Source organism: Rana temporaria, chromosome 8, assembly GCF_905171775.1.
Source record: "Rana temporaria chromosome 8, aRanTem1.1, whole genome shotgun sequence".
NCBI lineage: Eukaryota > Metazoa > Chordata > Amphibia > Anura > Ranidae > Rana > Rana temporaria.
This window is the reverse complement of record NC_053496.1, coordinates 37114781-37134855: the sequence shown is the minus strand read 5'-3', so window position 1 is coordinate 37134855 and position 20075 is coordinate 37114781. Positions and strand designations below refer to the sequence as shown.

At 40.5% G+C, this 20075-nt stretch overlaps 1 protein-coding gene across 27 annotated transcripts in view; it reads left to right on the top strand.

The window, feature by feature from the left end:
* The first annotated feature begins 1691 nt into the window (after positions 1–1691).
* TCF7L2 (transcription factor 7 like 2) overlaps positions 1692–20075 on the top strand; it is a 290074-nt gene continuing 271690 nt past the window's right edge. For 8 of the 27 annotated variants that reach the window (XM_040361603.1, XM_040361591.1, XM_040361598.1 and 5 more), the window contains exons 1-3: positions 1700–2301; positions 6656–6722; positions 6867–6994. In XM_040361603.1, coding sequence (XP_040217537.1) covers positions 2113–2301; positions 6656–6722; positions 6867–6994 — 384 coding nt within the window. In that variant the 5' untranslated portion in view covers positions 1700–2112. Of the gene's footprint in view, positions 2302–6655; positions 6723–6866; positions 6995–20075 lie in introns of all 27 variants that reach the window. The other 19 variants (XM_040361607.1, XM_040361606.1, XM_040361602.1 and 16 more) reach the window with 7 other exon arrangements.

Sequence of the window (20075 nt, the reverse complement as noted above, 5' to 3'; positions counted from 1 at the left end):
TCAATGTGCAGTGCTGGTGTCAGTGTGACGTGTTGGTGTCAATGTGCAGTGCTGTTGTCATTGTGCAGTGCTTGTGTCACTGTATAGTAGTGTGCAGTGTTGGTATAAGTGTCAGTGTGCAGTGCTTGTATCAGTGTGTCAGTATGCAGTGCTGGTGTCGATGTGTCAGTGTTGGTGTCAGTGTGCAGTGCTTGTGTCAGTGTGCAGTGCTTGTATCAGTGTGTCAGTGTTGGAGTCAATGTGCAGTGTTGGTGCAGTGTATAGTAGTGTGCATGGTATAGTAAGTAGTGTGCAGTGTTGGTGTCAGTGTATAGTGTCAGTGTATAGTAAGTAGTGTGCAGTGTGTAGTAAGTAGTGTGCAGTGTTGGTGTCAGTGTATAGTGTGCAGTGTATAGTGTCAGTGTGCAGTGTATAGTAAGTAGTGTGCAGTGTTGGTGTCAGTGTAAAGTGTGCAGTGTATAGTGTCAGTGTGCAGTGTATAGTAAGTAGTGTGCAGTGTTGGTGTCAGTGTATAGTGTGCAGTGTATAGTAAGTAGTGTGCAGTGTGTAGTAAGTAGTGTGCAGTGTTGGTGTCAGTGTAAAGTGTGCAGTGTATAGTGTCAGTGTGCAGTGTATAGTAAGTAGTGTGCAGTGTGTAGTAAGTAGTGTGCAGTGTTGGTGTCAGTGTATAGTGTGCAGTGTATAGTAAGTAGTGTGCAGTGTGTAGTAAGTAGTGTGCAGTGTTGGTGTCAGTGTATAGTGTGCAGTGTATAGTAAGTAGTGTGCAGTGTATAGTAAGTAGTGTGCAGTGTGTAGTAAGTAGTGTGCAGTGTGTAGTAAGTAGTGTGCAGTGTTGGTGTCAGTGTATAGTGTGCAGTGTATAGTAAGTAGTGTGCAGTGTATAGTAAGTAGTGTGCAGTGTATAGTGTCAGTGCACAGTGTATAGTGTCAGTGTGCAGTGTTGGTGTCAGTGTATAGTGTGCAGTGTATAGTAAGTAGTGTGCAGTGTTGGTGTCAGTGTATAGTGTGCAGTGTATAGTAAGTAGTGTGCAGTGTATAGTGTCAGTGCACAGTGTATAGTGTCAGTGTGCAGTGTTGGTGTCAGTGTATAGTGTCAGTGCACAGTGTATAGTGTCAGTGTGCAGTGTTGGTGTCAGTGTATAGTGTGCAGTGTATAGTAAGTAGTGTGCAGTGTATAGTAAGTAGTGTGCAGTGTATAGTGTCAGTGCACAGTGTATAGTGTCAGTGTGCAGTGTTGGTGTCAGTGTATAGTGTGCAGTGTATAGTAAGTAGTGTGCAGTGTGTTGGAGTCCCTCGGTGCTCTTCCTGCTCTCCCGTCCCTCCTCTTCCTCCCCCCGCACTGTGTAGTGAAGTCCCCCCTCCCCTCCCCCCTCCTCTTTCAGTTTCTTTCACTTGTTTCCATGTTGATACTTTGTTTCTCTCTCTCTATTCCCTTCTCTCGCTCTTTCTCTCTCTCTTCTCTTTCCTTCTTGCTCTCTCTTCTCCCTCCTCCTCTCCTCTCTTCTCTTTCTCTCTCTTCTCTCTCCTCCTTCTCCTCTTCTCTTCTTTCTCTCTGTTTCGGTGTATTTTGCTGACATGTCTCCTCCAGTCGGTTGTCAGTCAGTCTGGCCCCTCCCCCTTGCATGAAATTAAAGCCCCCCCCGTCCCCGCCCCCTCCCGGATCAGACTCCCCCCCTCCTTCCTCCAGCTGTCAATCACAGCCGCCTTTGAACTGGATTCCTTCCAGAGGAACTTCAACCGAGTGAATCCGGCGAGCGGAGCGGAGTCCGGGGCGCTGTCTGCCGGCTCGGGGGGCTGTGATTAGTTTTTGTTGGGGGGACTCTTGTGTGGACTGTCGGTGTGTGGAGGAAAGGTGGGGGCCCCGCGGATCGGACAAAGGAGATCGCCCCGCGCACCCCTCTGCTTTCCCCCCTCCCCCCCCACGCGGCCCCGAGAAAAGTTGCCCCTTGCCCCCCCCTTCCCTCCCCCGAGCGGCGGGGGGCGCGGAGCGGAGCCGGGGACAAGGCACAAAACTTTTCTCCGGTATTTCCCCCGGAAGAATCGGCGCCCGGTTCCTTTTCTCTCTTTTTTGTTTGGTGTCCCCGGAGCGGGGCGGACGGAGTGGAGAGCAGCATGCCGCAGCTGAACGGCGGCGGAGGGGACGATCTGGGGGCCAACGATGAGATGATCGCCTTCAAAGACGAGGGCGAGCAGGAGGAGAAGATCTCCGACAATTCATCGGCCGAGAGGGATCTGGCCGACGTCAAATCTTCTCTGGTCAACGAGTCCGAGACCCACCAGAACAGCTCGTCCGACTCGGAGGTGAGGAGTCGGGGAGGAGAGGGTGAAGGGGGGCACAGCATGGCATGAGGGCACAACAGAAGAATTATTGGGTACAGAACAAGAGTTATATTGGGGAGAGGGGGGGGGCATAAAGAATTATTGGGTACAGAGCAAGAGTTATAATGTGGGGGGGGGGCAACATAATAAGGAATTATGGGACCCATTAAAAGGACACAGCTTGGTATGGGGGGGCACAACATAGAGAAGAATGGGGGGCACAACATAGAGAAGAATGGGGGGCACAACATAGAGAAGAATGGGGGGCACAACATAATAAAGAATGAATGGGTACAGAACAATAGAGGGGCACATAGTTAAATGGGGGTGGTAGCAACATAATACAAAATTATGGGGCACAGTAATGGGACACAGCTTGGGGGGGGGGCACAACATGGAAAATATTAAGGGGAACAGCATGGCATGGGGGGCCCAACATAATAATAATAATAATGAATAATTCTTGGTTACAGAACAATAGAGGGGCACATAGTTAAATGGGGGTGGTAGCAACATAATACAAAATTATGGGACACAGTAATGGGACACGGCTTGGGAGGGGGCACAACATGGAAAATATCAAGGGGCACAGCATGGCATGGGGGGCCCAACATAATAATAATAATAATAATTAATAATTCTTGGTTACAGAACAATAAAGGGGCACAGAGTTATATGAGGGGGGGGGGGCAACATAATGAAGAATTGTGAGGCAAAGTATGGCATGGCGGGCACAACATAATAATAATAATAACAATGATAATATTAATAATAAAAAAGCAATTATTGGGTACAGAACAATAAAGGGATACATAGTTATATTGTGTGGGGGGGGGGGGGGTGTCAACATAATAAATAATTTTGGGGGGGGCACAAATCAGAGAAGAATAAGTGGTATGGCATGGGGGTAACAACTTAATAAAGGGGCACAAAGTTATATAGGGGGGGGGGGCAACCTAATTAAGATTTATGGGGCACAGCATGCCATGGGGGCACACAACATATTAAAGAATTAAGGGACACAGTTATATAGCAGGTACAACATAATGAAGAATTATGGAGTACAGTAAAAAAACATGTGGTTGATATGAGGGGGCACAATATAATAAACAACATAATGAAGAATTATGGGACATGGCATGGGGGGCACAGAACATTAAATAATTAAGGAGCACAGAGTCATATGGCAGGCACAATAAAGAATAGTGGGATACAGTGGAGGGGCATGATATGAGGGACACAACATAGTAAAGAATTAAGGGGCACAGCTTGTCACGGTGGGCAAAACATAGTTAAGAATTATAGGGAGCAGAATGGCATAAAGAATTATAAACAGTAAAGGGACACAGAGTTACATGGGGGCACAAGATAGTGAAGAATTATGGGGTACAGTAAAGGGGCACAGGTTAATATGAGATGCACAACATAGTAAATAATTAAGTGGTACAGCATGGCATGGTGGGCACAACATAGCAAATAATTATTGGGTACAGTACAGTAAAGAGTCACAGATTAAGATAGAGTAGCACAGCATAGTGAAGAATTATAGGGTATAGTATAATAAATAATTATGGGGTACAGTAAAAGGGCAGAGGTTGATATGCAGGGCACAACAACATAGTAAATAATTAAGTGGTACAGCATGGCATGGTGGGCACAACATAGCAAATAATTATTGGGTACAGTACAGTAAAGAGTCACAGATTGAGTAGCACAGCATAGTGAAAAATTATAGGGTACAGTATAGTAAATAATTATGGGGTACAGTAAAAGGGCAGAGGTTGATATGCAGGGCACAACAACATAGTATATAATTAAGGGACATCACTTGACATGGTGGGTACCATATAGTTAAGAAATATAGAGTACAGTAAAGAGTTATACAATTATGGGGGGGTGGGGGTACAACATATTGAATAGTTGTAGGGTGCAGTACAGTTAAGGGGCCCCGCTTGGTAGGAGGGGGTATAGTATGGAGAAGAGTTAAGGGGAACTGTATACTATAAGAGGGCAGCATAGTAAACAAATGCTGGGTACAATAAAGGGGCACTGCGTGGTATGAGCAGCACAACACAGAGAACAGTTATAGGGGGAAATATTTCAGTAAAGAGGGGAAAGGAAAGAGTTAAGGGGGACAGTAGGGGCAGAGTAAGGTAAAAGGGCACAGATAAGAAACAAATAAAGGGACACAGCTTGATAAGGGGGCACCGTACAGTAAAGGATGAATTGTAGTAGGGGGCACATCCTAAAGAATATTTATGGGGTTCAGTGTAGTGACATGTTAGTGGCACAGAGAAAAATATTATGGGGCACACTTGGAATAGTATAAGAGAACAGCATAGTGGATAATGAAGTGGCAGTACAATGGGGCCCAGCATGCTGGAGCATATTAAGGAAGGAAGGGGCATAGTAAGGGGCACAGCATGGCGTGTTAAAGGGCTCTGTACACACAGCCTAGTGTTATAATGATTGATATATACTATATAGGGCACATTCATGATAATATAATATACACATTATTATTGGGAACATGATATACACTAGGGTGGCACAATTTGTACCGTGCAGGGGCACAGCCTGGGCACTGTCATGCAGCCACATGTTAGACACCCCGAAAGGTCTGCAGACCTGGAAGGTGTCACTGTCAGTCAAGCTGTAAAAATCCACAAGCGGAAATGTACAATTTAAAGAGCAGAAACAGCATAGGTGCAGGGTGAGGGGCACCCACCTGCTCACCTTAACACTCAAATTAAAGTTGCCCTTTTGCTCCCCATGACATTACAGGGGGTGCCCCGGGGGGGGGCCCTTCCAGAGCAGGTCCCTAGATCTCCATCAGTGTGAGATAGCGACAAGTGTCCTCAGAAATCACAACAAAGTCTTATTTGTATACACACAGCTCAATGGAGAGAAAGAGAGATCGCCAATCATGGGGATTTATTATTAAATATTGTGTTAACGTTGATGGTATTTACTAAATACCAAAAATCTGTGAAGTCTGACAGCTTGTATTTATTAAACAGGGCTTTGTGATTTGGCTGTGTTTACAAATAGGAGAAGAAAAAAAAATATTCCCATGCTTTTCTTGTGGAGGATCGAGGCTTTATCTGCCCAAATCAAAGAATTTATATATATTTATGTGTTAATATAATTAATGCATGGGTTCAGTTGATTTATTCCATATAGTAGTATAAATTGTATATACATATCTGTATGCTTTATAATTGTATCTATTTTTACTACAATAACACTGTATACATTTTATAATGCTCTATCTATCTCTCTATCTATCTATCTATCTATCTATCTATCTATCTATCTATCTATCTATCTATCTATCTATCTATCTATCATCTATATATATATATATATATATATATATATATATATATATATATATAGATATATAAATAAATGTGTGTGTGTGTATCTATATATATATATATAATGTATAATTTTGCATATATTTTATATGCTTTATATTATAATTAATATATATATATATATATATATATATATATATATATCTATATAGCTATATCTATCTCTTTATCTATCTATCTATCTATCTATCTATCTATCTATCTATATATATATATATATATATATATATAAAAACATATATCTATCTCCTATATCTATTTATCTATATATATATCTATATATATATATATATATATATATATATATATATATATATATATATATATATATATATATATATATATCTAGGTAGATATAATTTTTTTATCTATATATTCTATATGTTAGCACGATGGCTGTTGTTACATGTACACATTTTATGTTACACTTTATATTTAATGTTATATAGTTAATCTATTTTCCTGTTTGCACTCACACACGTGTGTTCTGTTGATCATATGTACACACAGTGTTATTTTTTTGAACATCTTGCTAACATATGATCTTGATGCAAGCTGAATTATCTAATCAATCTGTACAGATTGGGACATTTATAGAAGTTCATATTTTTAGTCCCATCTTTTAATATCTTTGTACAGCCAGTCTTTGTTATTCCAAAGCATGGTGGTATTCCTGTATTAAAACGGATACCCTAAATGAATACCCACCATCGCTGCCGATCGGTCCAGATCCCATTGCTGTAAACCATCTCTCCTATTTTATTTTTATATTTTTGACAAATGTCTCCCAGCTAGCGTTTAGTATGTGTGCAAAAACGATGCTTGCCAGGCGGCGTACAGACAGTGTGACAACGTGACAAGCCCTGACACATCCTGCTGTATTATTTTATGTATGTGTGTATTATATAAAGAGCGATTATAAGCCTTGTTAACATGTGCCCTGTGCCCCGTGCCAGGCGGAGCGGCGGCCTGCGCCCAGATCCGAGACCTTCCGGGACAAGAACCGGGACGCCCTGGAAGAAGGTGGGTTGCTTGCGTTCCCCTTTAATTTTTTTTTTTTGCACTTGTGGGGAGAGGATGGGTGGAAAGGGGAAGATAATTAAAACTTTTAAGAGTTTGTTAAACTTTTTTCTTTTTTTTTTTCTTTTTTTCACTGTGTGTGTTTAGCTGCGAAGAGGCAAGATGGAGGAGGCCTCTTTAAGAGCCCGGGTTACCCTGGATACCCGTTCATCATGATCCCGGACTTGAGTAGCCCCTATCTGCCCAACGGGTCGCTCTCCCCGACGGCTCGGACAGTAAGTGCCTCCTTTATGGCTGCGGCTGCTGCGTGCACTCACTGTGGATACAATGTAGCTTTGTGCTGGCAGCAGCACACTCACCCGCTAGTGATTAGGCTGCAGCTGCTGCTCGTCATGTCTTATTTAAAGGACCACTATACTCCAAAGACAGAAACAAACTGCGCTATAGGCGTTATGTGAAAGAGCCTCAATAACATTCGCAGCTATGGATGCTAAAAGGTTCCCGGTTTGTGCGAGAGCGCCTGAGATAGCTGACACCGGTGCAGCCTAAAAATTAGAATAGTTTGTCAGGCCTTTTCTGTGGACAGGAAGTCAGCTGTGCGTTGGATAATCTGTCTCCCTGCCAGGGCACCTTGCCTGCAAATATCTTCCAAATATATTGCTTTTTATTATTCATGTACAGTGTCCGCTTATTCAGCAATGTGACACGAAAAAAGCAGCACTAACACCTGACCAATCAGAGACGAGAGATCTGTCCCCAAAAGCTTGCAATCTAAAAGGTGCCCACGAATGTTATCACAGTCTCTTTTGCATAAACAGTTTAGAAACCTCACGCCGTTTAGGTATGGTGGCCCTTTACATAGCGTTTTGCAACCTGTGCATCTCCGGGCACGCTGGAACTTGTGGTTCCCCCTGGCAGCTAAAGAGACACAGGATGCAAAATTATGTTGTTTTTTTTTCCATTGTTTTCAACACATTTTACTTTAATTTTATAATTTTATTTTTTACATGTATCTGTTTCATGCCTAGAGTTTGATACAATATTGTTTTATTTTCTTTTCTTTTTTTTCTTTAATTTTCTTCTTCTTTCTGGGGCTGTCATTGTTTTTTTGTTTGTTTACTTTTATATTCTGCTTCTCACCTCAGTTAAGTCAGGATGGCAACTTTTTTTATTTTTTTTTATTTGCTCTTTCTATGTCAGTGCACCAGGGTTGGGGGGGGGGGGGGGTAGAAAATAAAAGTGGCATTGCTTCCTGCTGTATGGAATTTGTTTTTCGATGCTTATATACCCCTCCCTCCCCAAAAGTATAAATAATCCCATTGTTCAGCGGGACATGGGCACTGCTTGTGCCGTCACCACCGCCCCCTAAACAAAGATTCATACTCTGGTTCAAAGTAAAAAAAGAAAAAAAAAAAAAAGAGATGTTTGATTTCTCAGATTGGTTTTAAATACTGTGACTGTTGCTGGTGGAACGTCTCAATTGTCAAGGTCTGTGAGTCTGTATGGATGGGGCTTGCCTTCACTTAACACACGTGCTGTTGTATGTATAATGTGTATTTTTTCTTATATGAGAAATAAATCTAATATGTGTGTGTATGTGAAAAGAAATTGTTATATTTAAACGTGAGCAATTATATATATCTATATATATATATCTATATATATATCTATATATATCTATATACATAAATATATATATATATATATATATATTTATATATATATATATATATTTATAGATATATTTATATATATCTATATCTATCTATCTATCTATCTATCTATCTATATATATATATATATATATATATATATATATATATATAGATATATATATATTAAAAAATAATAGCTGGTCGTTGATGACCCCCAAAGTTGTTTTTTTTGGCTAGTTTTCTGGAAGTCATACTGACCTGCAATCGCCATAGGGAATTGGCAGGGCCCTAATACCTTTTCCAACTCAATGGCTGAATTGATATAGTCTTCAAAACCATGTCCGTGTTGCAAAAAAAAAAAAAGGTTGAAAAACTGACAACGCAAATAAAATAATTATTTTTTTGCTGTGAAGCCTTTTCAGTTTTATATAAAAAAATAGAGTTGCAAAGCACGCCTGTGCGATTTTGAACAACGTGCGTTGGCCCTGGCAGTTTGTGAAGAGTATCAATATTCATTTTTTGCTGTTTGTTAAAAGCGAGTTGCCAGGGGGTGTCTTGTTGCTGTAGAATTCTGTGCTCGTTTCTGTGAAAATAAGCTTTTTTTTTTTTTGCCAGAACAATGCGTGAATTTGGACGCCTGTCTTGAGAGCTAAGCTATCACCTGTCGCAATTTTTTTTTTTTATTAATGAGAAAGATAGCTTTTGTTTGCTTTACATCACTGTTAGCTGATCACGTGTAGCTGTTGACGGAATTAAACAGATGATTATTTTTCCAACAATTCTATGGCGATCTATTGTGTATATTACTATATTTATGTAAAAAAAATTGTACAATTTATTTGGTTTGTTTTATTTACTGAAACGTTAAGCAGCCTTTGAATCTCTATCTAACGTGATCTAGATGGAAACATTGATTCCTTATTTTTATTTTTTTTAACCGTTTCTGTAAGCAAAGTGGAAAATTATTGGGTATCATTGTGACAGGTCTGCATGAATAATACATTATATAAGGAGACCCAACATAAATTGCTCGGCTCACAAAGCCTTAGAGAATTGAGGTGCCGTCCGCTGTTTTTTGCCTCATGTTAATCCGCAGAGTAAGGGGGGGCGATATGATTCAGTTAATGTGACTTTTTTATTTATTAAATTTTTTTGCCGTGGCCGTAGCTAAATTCCTGACCCAAAAATCAGCTTGTCTGACTTTGCAGGTGTAGCTAAGAATGATTTGGATTTTTTTTTGGTGGGAGGTGAAGTCATCCTGTGTGCTTTGTGTCTTAAGTCTCTTTTTTTTTTGGTTATAACTTAATAGTTGAATGGCCGCTACTTTCTTTAGTCTTGTTCACCTTTGTCATGCGTATTTGGCAGAGAAAGGGCCAGAATAATAGAAGGCTGTTTTGCATCCTTTTTTTGTCCCAGCTCTTTTTCCTTCATTAACTCTAGAAGAAAAAAAAAATTATAACAAAAGGATTTGACACACTTTAGCGCTTGGCCGCCCTAGGACCAGGAACCGGCTCTTAAGGGGTTACAGCACTTGCGGTTCGTCTCTTAGACCTCCCTGGGATGGAGTAGTTTAACCCATTAGCCTCGGGGCTCTCTCGCTCAACGAAGTGTTTTTTAAACTCTTCTAAATGTGTGTGAAATCGGCACCCCCCCCCTTCTCCTAATGCGACGTGACATTACTGTCATTACACAGCTCATTACATTTTAAATAGAGAACAATCTTATGTTTATCACCGGGTAATAAGAACAGGTGTCCTTCAATCCTCGTGGTTTCCTTCCTCAAAAAAAGAAATAAAAAATTGCATTCTTAAAGTTTTTTTTTTTTTGTGGGGGGCGGAAGGGTGAGTTTGAGGATCTTTGAGTATAGCTGTTCATTTTTCCCTATTTTTTATTACAGTTTTTTGGACAGCTGGTGAAAAAATTCACCCCAAGATATTTTTATCTTGTCCGCATCCTTTTTTTTTTTTTTCTAGTAGCATTAGATGTGATACTATGTTACACTTGAGGCCTTTAAATTTGTCATCACTGTTGACCTTTTGGTATAAGCCCTAATAAAAATACAGGGATTCACGCCTACTTTAAAATTGTACGTGTGCAAAAAGTCAGATCAGACCCCCCCCCCCTCCATATATTACAATGAAACAAATGCTCATAACAATTCATATTTAACAATATATAGTGTAACTTGGACAATAGTATTGTGTCTACATGCTGTGTGCATTAAATCTTTTGATGAATTCTCTATTAAGCTTTTTATATTGAAACCGTTTAACATCTCTGTAATGTGCAATAATGTGCAATATACCTTGTATGATGTATGGTTCATACATGCTGTGTACAGCTCGGGTTTGTATATCCTAAAGCAGCAGTATCTGTGTATAGGAATTATAGGAATGCATTGATGTCGGTGCAAGCTTTTGTTGTTTGTTCTCTCTCATCTGTGTGCAAAATATGTTTATTCTGTATGAAATATATATATTCTGGAGCACCAGGGCATTTGGCTTGAATGGACTGCTGATACTGCCTCCACATTCCTATATATATATATATATATATATATATATATATATATATATATATATAATCTCTATATATGTATGTATATATGTGTGTATTTATTTATTTTTATAGTGAATTTATTTATTTATTTATATATATATATATATATATATATATATATACATACATATATCTATATCTATATATAGAGCTATATAAATATATATGTATATACACATATAGATACATATAAATATATAAATAAATAAATATAAATATATATATACATACATATACAGAGATTATATATATATATATATATATATATATATATATATATATATATATATATATATATATATATATATATAAATTATTTTTTAATAATTATTTATTTATATTAGAAGGAGCATGCACATGGGCTTGTTGTATACTTGTTCTTATATATATATATATATATATATATATATACACATATACATATATATATATATATATATATATATATATATATATATATATATATATATATATAAAAATTATTTTTTAATAATTATTTATTTATATGAGAAGGAGCATGCACATGGGCTTGTTGTATGCTTGTACTTATATCTATATATTTTTATATATATATATATATATAAATTATTTTTTAATAATTATTTATTTATATGAGAAGGAGCATGCACGTGGGCTTGTTGTATGCTTGTACTTATATCTATATATATATAAATTATTTTTTAATAATTCATTAATTATATATATATATGAGAAGGAGCATGCACATGGGCTTGTTGTATACTTGTTCTTATATATATATATATATATATATATATATATATATATATATAAATTATTTTGTAATAATTATTTATTTATATGAGGAGCATGCACATGGGCTTGTTGTATGCTTGTACATATTAGCTTGGGAAATACTACATATTTTTTTGTTTTTATATTGTTCACAAAGAAATAGATCTGTATATATGTGCCTAGCTTATGATATGGTGGACACCTGTCAGCAGCTATTAGTAATGTTATTTCAGAGTCCTTGGATCCATGGAATAGCTGTACATTCACTGCTGCTACTTTAAATGATACACAATGCTGACATAACTCAATGAATGGAGCAAGGGATATTCAGCAACTGTGTGCTGTAGATTTGTCACAGAGAAGCCTCAGCTACGTGATAGGCCCTATTTCTTCATCCCGTTGCCATCAGGCCCTTTCGGTTTCATCTTACAGCAGGTCTCGGGGGGCGTAGTATGGGACACCCCGCCCAAAAACACTGGTGATTTTAGTTACATCAATGCTGTTTATGCTACTTGGCGATCTTCAGTTGGTGGTAGAGTAGATATGGGAAATACAACGTTCCTGGCAGTTTTTCTTGAAATAATAAATTGTAATTGGCCATTATAAAATTACTCTTTGGATCTGGAGGCATTACCTCCTCTTGGCATTTGTAAGCGCGTGCCTTAAGGTTGGTGGATTGATGGATACCCATTGGCTGATTGTTGTTTGCAACACCGGTATTTTAGTGTGGGGTTCACCTGTTCCTCAGCATGGAGAGGTCTTAGGTCCTAGGAATTGTAATTGTTGGAGCGACCAATCTAAATCAGTCCTTTGGGTCTGGAGGCATAACCTCCTTGTGGCATTTGTAAGCTTGTGCCTTAAGGTTGGTAGCTTGATGGATACCCATTAGTTGATTGTCATTTGCAACACAGGCATTTTAGTATGGTGTTCATCTCTTCTTCAGTATGGAGAGGACCTAGGATGAATCTAGGTTGATGGATACCCATTGGCTGATTGTAGTTTGCAACACCTGTATTTTAGTGTGGGGTTCATCTGTTCTTCAGCATGGAGAGGTCTTAGGAATTGTAATTGTTGGTGTAGCTTTTCTTAAAAATCCGTTTGGGTTTGCAGGCATTGCCCCCTCCTTGGCATTTGTAACTATGTATTAAGGTTGGTAGGTTGATGGATGCCCATTGTTTGATTATCCAGTTGCAACACCTGTATTTTCGAGTAGGGTTCACCTTTTCTTCCGCATGGAGTGGACCTAGGATGGATCCAATTGATGGAAGTTGTATAAGAGTATGGGAATGCATAGGAGGTGTAAGAGTCTGAATGGGGGTCTACAATGAGAGAACCGTGTCCCACGCCTCAAATTGCCTGATGGATTTACGAGCAGCCTTGTGATCAGATTAGGAAAGGCCAGCTGCTGGTCTGTATGTTGCTGTGCAACATATTGCCAGGCCCGTTCCCAGCTGTCTCCTGCTTATGTGGAGGTTGTATTATGGGCAGATGTGGGGTGACCTGTATTTAACAAATGTTCTGTTCTGTTGGCCGACCCAGGCTAAAAGATCCACAAAGTGTAGGCACAACCAGTTTACAGGCCTCTAGCGTTTGGGAAGCATCTCATGTCAGCTTGCCTAGCATAAGAATGCTAGTTCTTCAATGACATCAGCTGTTCTCCAAAAAAAAACATTGGGCCAGATTCACAAAAGGGATACACCGTCGTATCTTTGTTTCTTCTATGCGACTGATTCATAGAACCAGTTACGCATAGATATCCCTAAGATCCGACAGGTGTAATAGTTTTACACTGTCGGATCTTAGGATGCAGTACCGCGGCCGCCGCTGGGGGGAGTTCGCGTCGTAAACCAGCGTCGGGTATGCAAATTAGGAGTTACGGCCGATCCACGACGGTTTTTCGCGTTCGCTACGTCGTCCGTAGTCAAGTTTCCCGTCGCAAAGTTAGTCGTTTTTTTTTGGTGCCCTAACTTTAGTCAGCAAGTGTATTGCTGTCTAAAGTATGGCCGTCGTTCCCGCGTCGAAATTTAACGTCGTTTGCGTAAGCCGTCCGGGAATACGGAAGTACGCTACGCGCGTCGCCGTTCAAAAAAATGACGTCACGGCGCGCAAAGCACGGCGGGAGTTAGGAAACGGAGCATGCGCAGTAGGTCCGGCGCGGTAGCACGCCTTATTTAAATGGCACACGCCCATTTGAATTGGCCCGCCTTGCGCCGGAGGCCGCGGGCGTAGTTTTCATCGCAAGTGCTTGGTGAATCAGGCACTTGCGATGAAAAATTGCGGCGGTGTAACTTATCTAGGATAAGTTAGCCGCCGCGATTCTACGTGAATCTGGCCCATTTCTTCTAATTCTGGGATAAGCAAATATTATCTAAATACGAGAGTCATGTATTCTTCCTTAAATCTTGGTGTGCTTTGTGTATTTATTCCAGATCTATGCAGTAATCCAGTGTAAGACTAAACTTTTCCTGACCTGCTCTCTCGCCTTGTGCAGAGTGACTGGTCTTGTCTCCGCCCCCTCCTGTAGTTTTCTACAGCTGGTAGTGGGTGGAGCCTGCTGGGCCCCTTTTAGGCTATGTACAGCACAGTCCTGATGTCACTGCTACTTTTATAAGATAATATCCGGGTTTGTAAGGGGAATTGGTGCACACAGAAAGAATATTGAGGAATATATATATTTTGTTTTTGTGGTTTAACGTATAATAATTCCATGATCTTTGTTGGAGAAAGTTTAGAACCTCTGAGATGTATTTTCTGCATTTGTCCCCAATTTGGAAACTTCTCCTTACTTCCTGTTTCAGTGACTGGTGCCACAAAAGACAGGAAGTCAGGTATATTTTCCCCAAAAGGTACACAGAGCAGTGAGCCCCTGACAGAGATCTTAAAGGGGTTGTAAAGGTTTGTTTTTTATTTTCTAAATGGGTTCCTTTAAGCTAGTGCATTGTTGGTTCACTTACCTTTTCCTTAGATTTCCCTTCTAGTAGCTGGATTCACGTAGACCTGCCTAACGTTAGGCAGGCGTAGCGTATGTCATATACGCTACGCCCCCGTAAGTTAGAGAGGCAAGTGCTGTATTCCCAAAGCACTTGCGTCCTAAGTTACGGCGACGTAGCGTAAATGTGCCGGCCTAAGCGCGCCTAATTCAAATTGTGAAGAGGTGGGCGTGTTTTATGCTAATGAATCGTGACCCGACGTGATTGACGTTTTTTAACGAACGGCGCATGTGCCATCCGTGGACATATCCCAGTGCGCATGCTCCAAATTACGCCGCAAAGACTTATTGGTTTCGACGTGTACGTAAATTACGCCCAGCCCCATTCACGGACGAATTACGCAAACAACGTAAACATTTTAAAATTCAACGCGGTTCCGACTTCCATACTTAACATTGGCTGCGCCATCTTTTTGGTGGAATATCTTTAGGCCTGTAAACGCCTTACGTAAACGGCGTATCTTTACTGCGACGGGCAATCGTACGTTTGTAAATAGGCGTATCTCGCTGATTTATGCATTTTAGGCGTAAATCAGCGTACATGCCCCTAGCGGCCGGCCTAAATAGACAGCTAAGATACGACGGCGCCCGCGGTCGTATCTTAGCTAGATTTAAGTGTATCTCAATTTGAGAATATACTTAAATTTACGACAGCGCAGATCCAGAGTTACGACAGCGTATCTACTGATACGCCGGCGTAACTCTCTCTGAATCTGGCTATAGATGTTTTTTTTCTTTGTCTGAACTTCTTACTTCCTGTTCCTCCTCAGTAAGCTTGCCCCCATCATCCGAGCCGTTCTGGCTGGGGGTTAGTCAGCGTGCTCGCCCCCTCCCTTGGGACTACATCCCTGCGGGGAGACGCTGTGTTCACAGGGATGTAGTCCCCGCCTGAATGTAGTCCCAAGGGAGGGGGCGAGCACGCTGACTAGCCCCCAGCCGGAACGGCTCGGATGATGGGGGCAAGCTTACTGAGGAGGAACAGGAAGTGAGAAATTCAGACAAAGAAAAAAACAATTAGAAGGGAAATTGAAGGAAAAGGTAAGTGAACCAACAATGCACTAACTTAAAGGAACCTATTTAGAAAATAAAAAACAAACCTTTACAACCCCTTTAAGCTTCCCCACAGTAATCCAAACTAGAAATTTTTGGCTACACTTTAATGGTTTTAAGGGGTCGTGATCATTTGCGCTTGGCTCTGGGCTTTTTTGGTGTAAATTTGGCGCTCTGAACTTCAGCACCAGCATTTCTGTGGCTTGTGGTTAAGGGTTACGTTTTTGGGGTTGAGTTCAGGTTTTAGGTTAGCGGTTGAGCTCCGGTTAACAGGAACGTATTTAGTATTTCTTTTTGGGTGTGAAAATAGCAAATGCGGTAAAAACGTTGATGCCAAATACGCAAGGTGACGAAAATCGGACCATTTTTTTTAAGTGTCAAATATTCTTAACGCCAAAAACAGATGCTTAATTTTAAAGAAGTAAAATAAGAAAATGTAGTGAGCGTATCGTTGCATTGTATTTAAAGGTTGAAGCGGGGCAATCGCCCATCCATCTTTCATGACCGATCGGCTTTCCCTGCGCTGTATACATTTTGCCATATAAAAGTTTACGGTGTTGAACTTGTCATTGTGAAATCCAGACCGTCTATGGTAACCTGTAATTGAAGTGCATTTGCGGACGGGATGGTTAATTTTACAAGTCGCGCCTTAATAGGTCTGCTGCAAAACCATGGCCCTGGGGGTTTCTCCCGGGAGAGCGACACAGTCCGTAAATCCTGGGGGTTTATTTGTAGCCTATAACCGAGGATACCTGACGCCACGCTGGTCCTCCGATTGGCAGGAGGTGGCTCGAGTTTCTTTCAGTAATTACGAGCAGTTTATCTCGATGCTAAAACGACACACGTCTGGGTATAAAAGGCACCTTTGTGCTAAATGCTTATTAAATGTTTCATTCCTGTAGATGGCTTGTGCCGAGGAAGTGTCAACAAATAATGACGTTTCCCGAGAAAATTGCCATGATATTAATGTCAGCAGTCGGCTTCTAAAAATGAATATGGAAAGGAAATCCGAGGAGTGAATTGTGTGGTAGTGGTAAATATCCCCAGCTGCGACATTAAAACATTTGTGCTACAAATTGCTACATTGTGTGTATCTTAGTCTAGGGCAGTCTTTCTCAACTGGGGTTCCTCCAAAGGTTGCAAGGCGTTCCTTGAGCAGTAAGCAATTTCTCACTTTCAGATAGGTAAAAAGATCACCGGTGTCATTATTTACTTATCTAAAAGGGGAGGCATTTTTCCAATTGGCCACCAACGTAAGGAGCATTCTTTCCACTAACCACCAACTTAAGGAGCATTCTTCCCACTGATCACCAATGTAGGGAGCATTCTTCCCACTGATCACCAATGTAAGGAGAATTCTTCCCACTGATCACCAATGTAAGGAACATTCTTCCCACTGATCATCAATGTAAGGAACATTCTTCCCACTGATCACCAATGTAAGGATCATTCTTCCCATTGATCACAAATGTAAGGAGCATTCTTCCCACTGATCACCAATGTAAGGAACATTCTTCCCACTGATCACCAATGTAAGGATCATTCTTCCCATTGATCACCAATGTAGGGAGCATTCTTCCCACTGATCATCAATGTAAGGGACATTCTTCCCACTGATCACCAATGTAAGGAGCATTCTTCCCACTGATCACCAATGTAAAGGACATTCTTCCCACTGATCACCAATGTAAGGAACATTCTTCCCACTGACCACAATGTAGGGAACATTCTTCTCACTGATCATCAATGTAAGGAGCATTCTTCCCACTGATCACCAATGTAAGGAGAATTCTTCCCACTGATCACCAATGTAAGGATCATTCTTCCCATTGATCACCAATGTAGGGAGCATTCTTCCCACTGATCATCAATGTAAGGAGCATTCTTCCCACTGATCACCAATGTAAAGGACATTCTTCCCACTGATCACCAATGTAAGGGACATTCTTCTCACTGATCATCAATGTAAGCAGCATTCTTCCCACTGATCACCAATGTAAGGAACATTCTTCCCACTGACCACCAATGTAAGGAACATTCTTCCCACTGACCACAATGTAGGGAACATTCTTCCCACTGATCACCAATGTAAGGAGCATTCTTCTCACTGATCATCAATGTAAGGATCATTCTTCCCACTGATCACCAATGTAAGGAGCATTCTACCCACTGATCATCAATGTAAGGAGCATTCTTCCCACTGATCACCAATGTAGGGAACATTCTTCCCACTGATCACCAATGTAGGGAACATTCTTCCCACTGATCACCAATGTAAGGGGCATTCTTCCCACTGATCACCAATGTAAGGAGCATTCTTCCCACTGATCATCAATGTAAGGAGCATTCTTCTCACTGATCACCAATGTAAGGGACATTCTTCCCACCGATCACCAATGTAAAGTGCATTCTTCCCACTGACCACCAATTATTTACTTATCTAACAGGGGGGCATTCTTCCAATTGGCCACCAACGTAAGAAGCATTCTTCCCACTTACCATCAACTTAAGGAGCATTCTTCTCAATGACCACCAATGTAAAGAGCATTCAAATCATCTATGGGCAGGTTGGTTGTACCCAAGTTGATACATCGATCAACTTGGGTACAATCAGAATGTCAGAATTTTTTCCATGCGATTATTGCCAGCAGTTATAGCAACCCGTGGTTGCAGGAAAGAACATTGCATAATCTTTCATTTGAACATCAATGTAAGGAACATTCTTCCCAATGACCTCCAATGTAATAAGCATTCTTCCCACTGACCACCAATGTAAGGATCATTCTTCCAATTGGCCACCAATGTAAAAAGCGTTCTTTTCGCAGGCCACCAGTGTAAAGAGGCATTATTTTACTTTCCCACCAATGTAAGGAACATTTTTCCAATTGGCCACCAATGTAAGGAGTATTCTTCCAATTGACCACCAATATAATTCTTCCCACTTGTCACCAATGTAAGGAGAATTCTTCCAATTGGCTACCAATGTAAGGAGAATTCTTCCAATTGGCTACCAATGTAAAAAGCGTTCTTTCCACTGGCCACCAATGTAAGGAGCATTCTTCCAATTGGCCACCAATGTAAAAAGCGTTCTTTCCACTGGCCACCAATGTAAGGAGCATTCTTCCAATTGGCCACCAATGTAAGAAGCATTCTTCACTCTTGTCACCGATGTAAGAATATAGGCACAGTGGAAGAACGGTTGACAGCCCTCCTATACAGCTGTAGAAGGCATCATCAAATAAAAATAGGGTGGTAAAGTATACCTATCACAATGGCCCTGACATTGATGGCTACTTTATCAAAGTGATATTAAACCCAAAAGCAAACATTTATTATACTACAGCTTACCAATTCTTAGTTCTATATTTTAGGCTTTTTTACCTTTATTTTCACCTGGATGGGCCTTCATCGTTGGTGTCAGTGGGAGGAATAATATGCCATCATTGTTGTGAGAGGGTGGAATTCTGTCCCGTCATTGGTGTCAGTGGGAAGAATGGTGCCCCATTGTTGATATCAGTGGGAGAAACAGTGCCCCATCATTGACATCAGTGAATGGTCAGATAAAGGTGAGCAAAGGGCTGTAACTGATCTGCAGGCTTCAGAAGATTATTTGAGGCCAATATGGCATATTCAGGTATTTACATTAATTGCATTAAAAATGCTTTTATTATTTATTTGGATTGCCATGCAGGGCAGAAATCTACTGCTCTACCTCCATCCTTCGCTTCCTCGCTGGTTGGAGAGTGAGTTGTAGCTGACGAGTGACACTCTTCAGCATGAGGGACCATTATGTAGCAGTGACAACGATCCTGGCTATGCTTGAGATGCCACCAGTAACAGGGTCAGTAGTGTGGCATGTCCCTTTAAGTGTATGTAAAACCTAATGCCGCGTACACACCATCACTTTATGTGATGAAAAAAAATGACGTTTTTAAAAACGTCACTTTAATTGACCGTGTGTGGAGGAAAACGTCGTTTTATGTCTTCTAAAAAACGACCAAAAAAAATTGAAGCATGCTTCAATTTTATGTGTCGTTTTTCAAAACTTCAACTTTTACTTCACAGAAATTGACCGTGTGTAGTAAAAAACGTCGTTTAAAACGAAGTTTTGTCACCCGCGCATGCCCAGAAGCTACTTATGAAGCGAGCTTCAATGGAAAAAGTGGTGAGAACGTAACCTCGCTTTGCTAGAACATTGTGAGAAAAACGATGGTGTGTAGGCAACTTCGTCTTTGAAAATTGAAGTTTCAAAAACGTCATTTTTTACTTCACAGAAAATGTCATTTTTTTTTCATCACATAAAGTGATGGTGTGTACGGGGCATTAGAATGAACTTCTCTGACAAGAGAA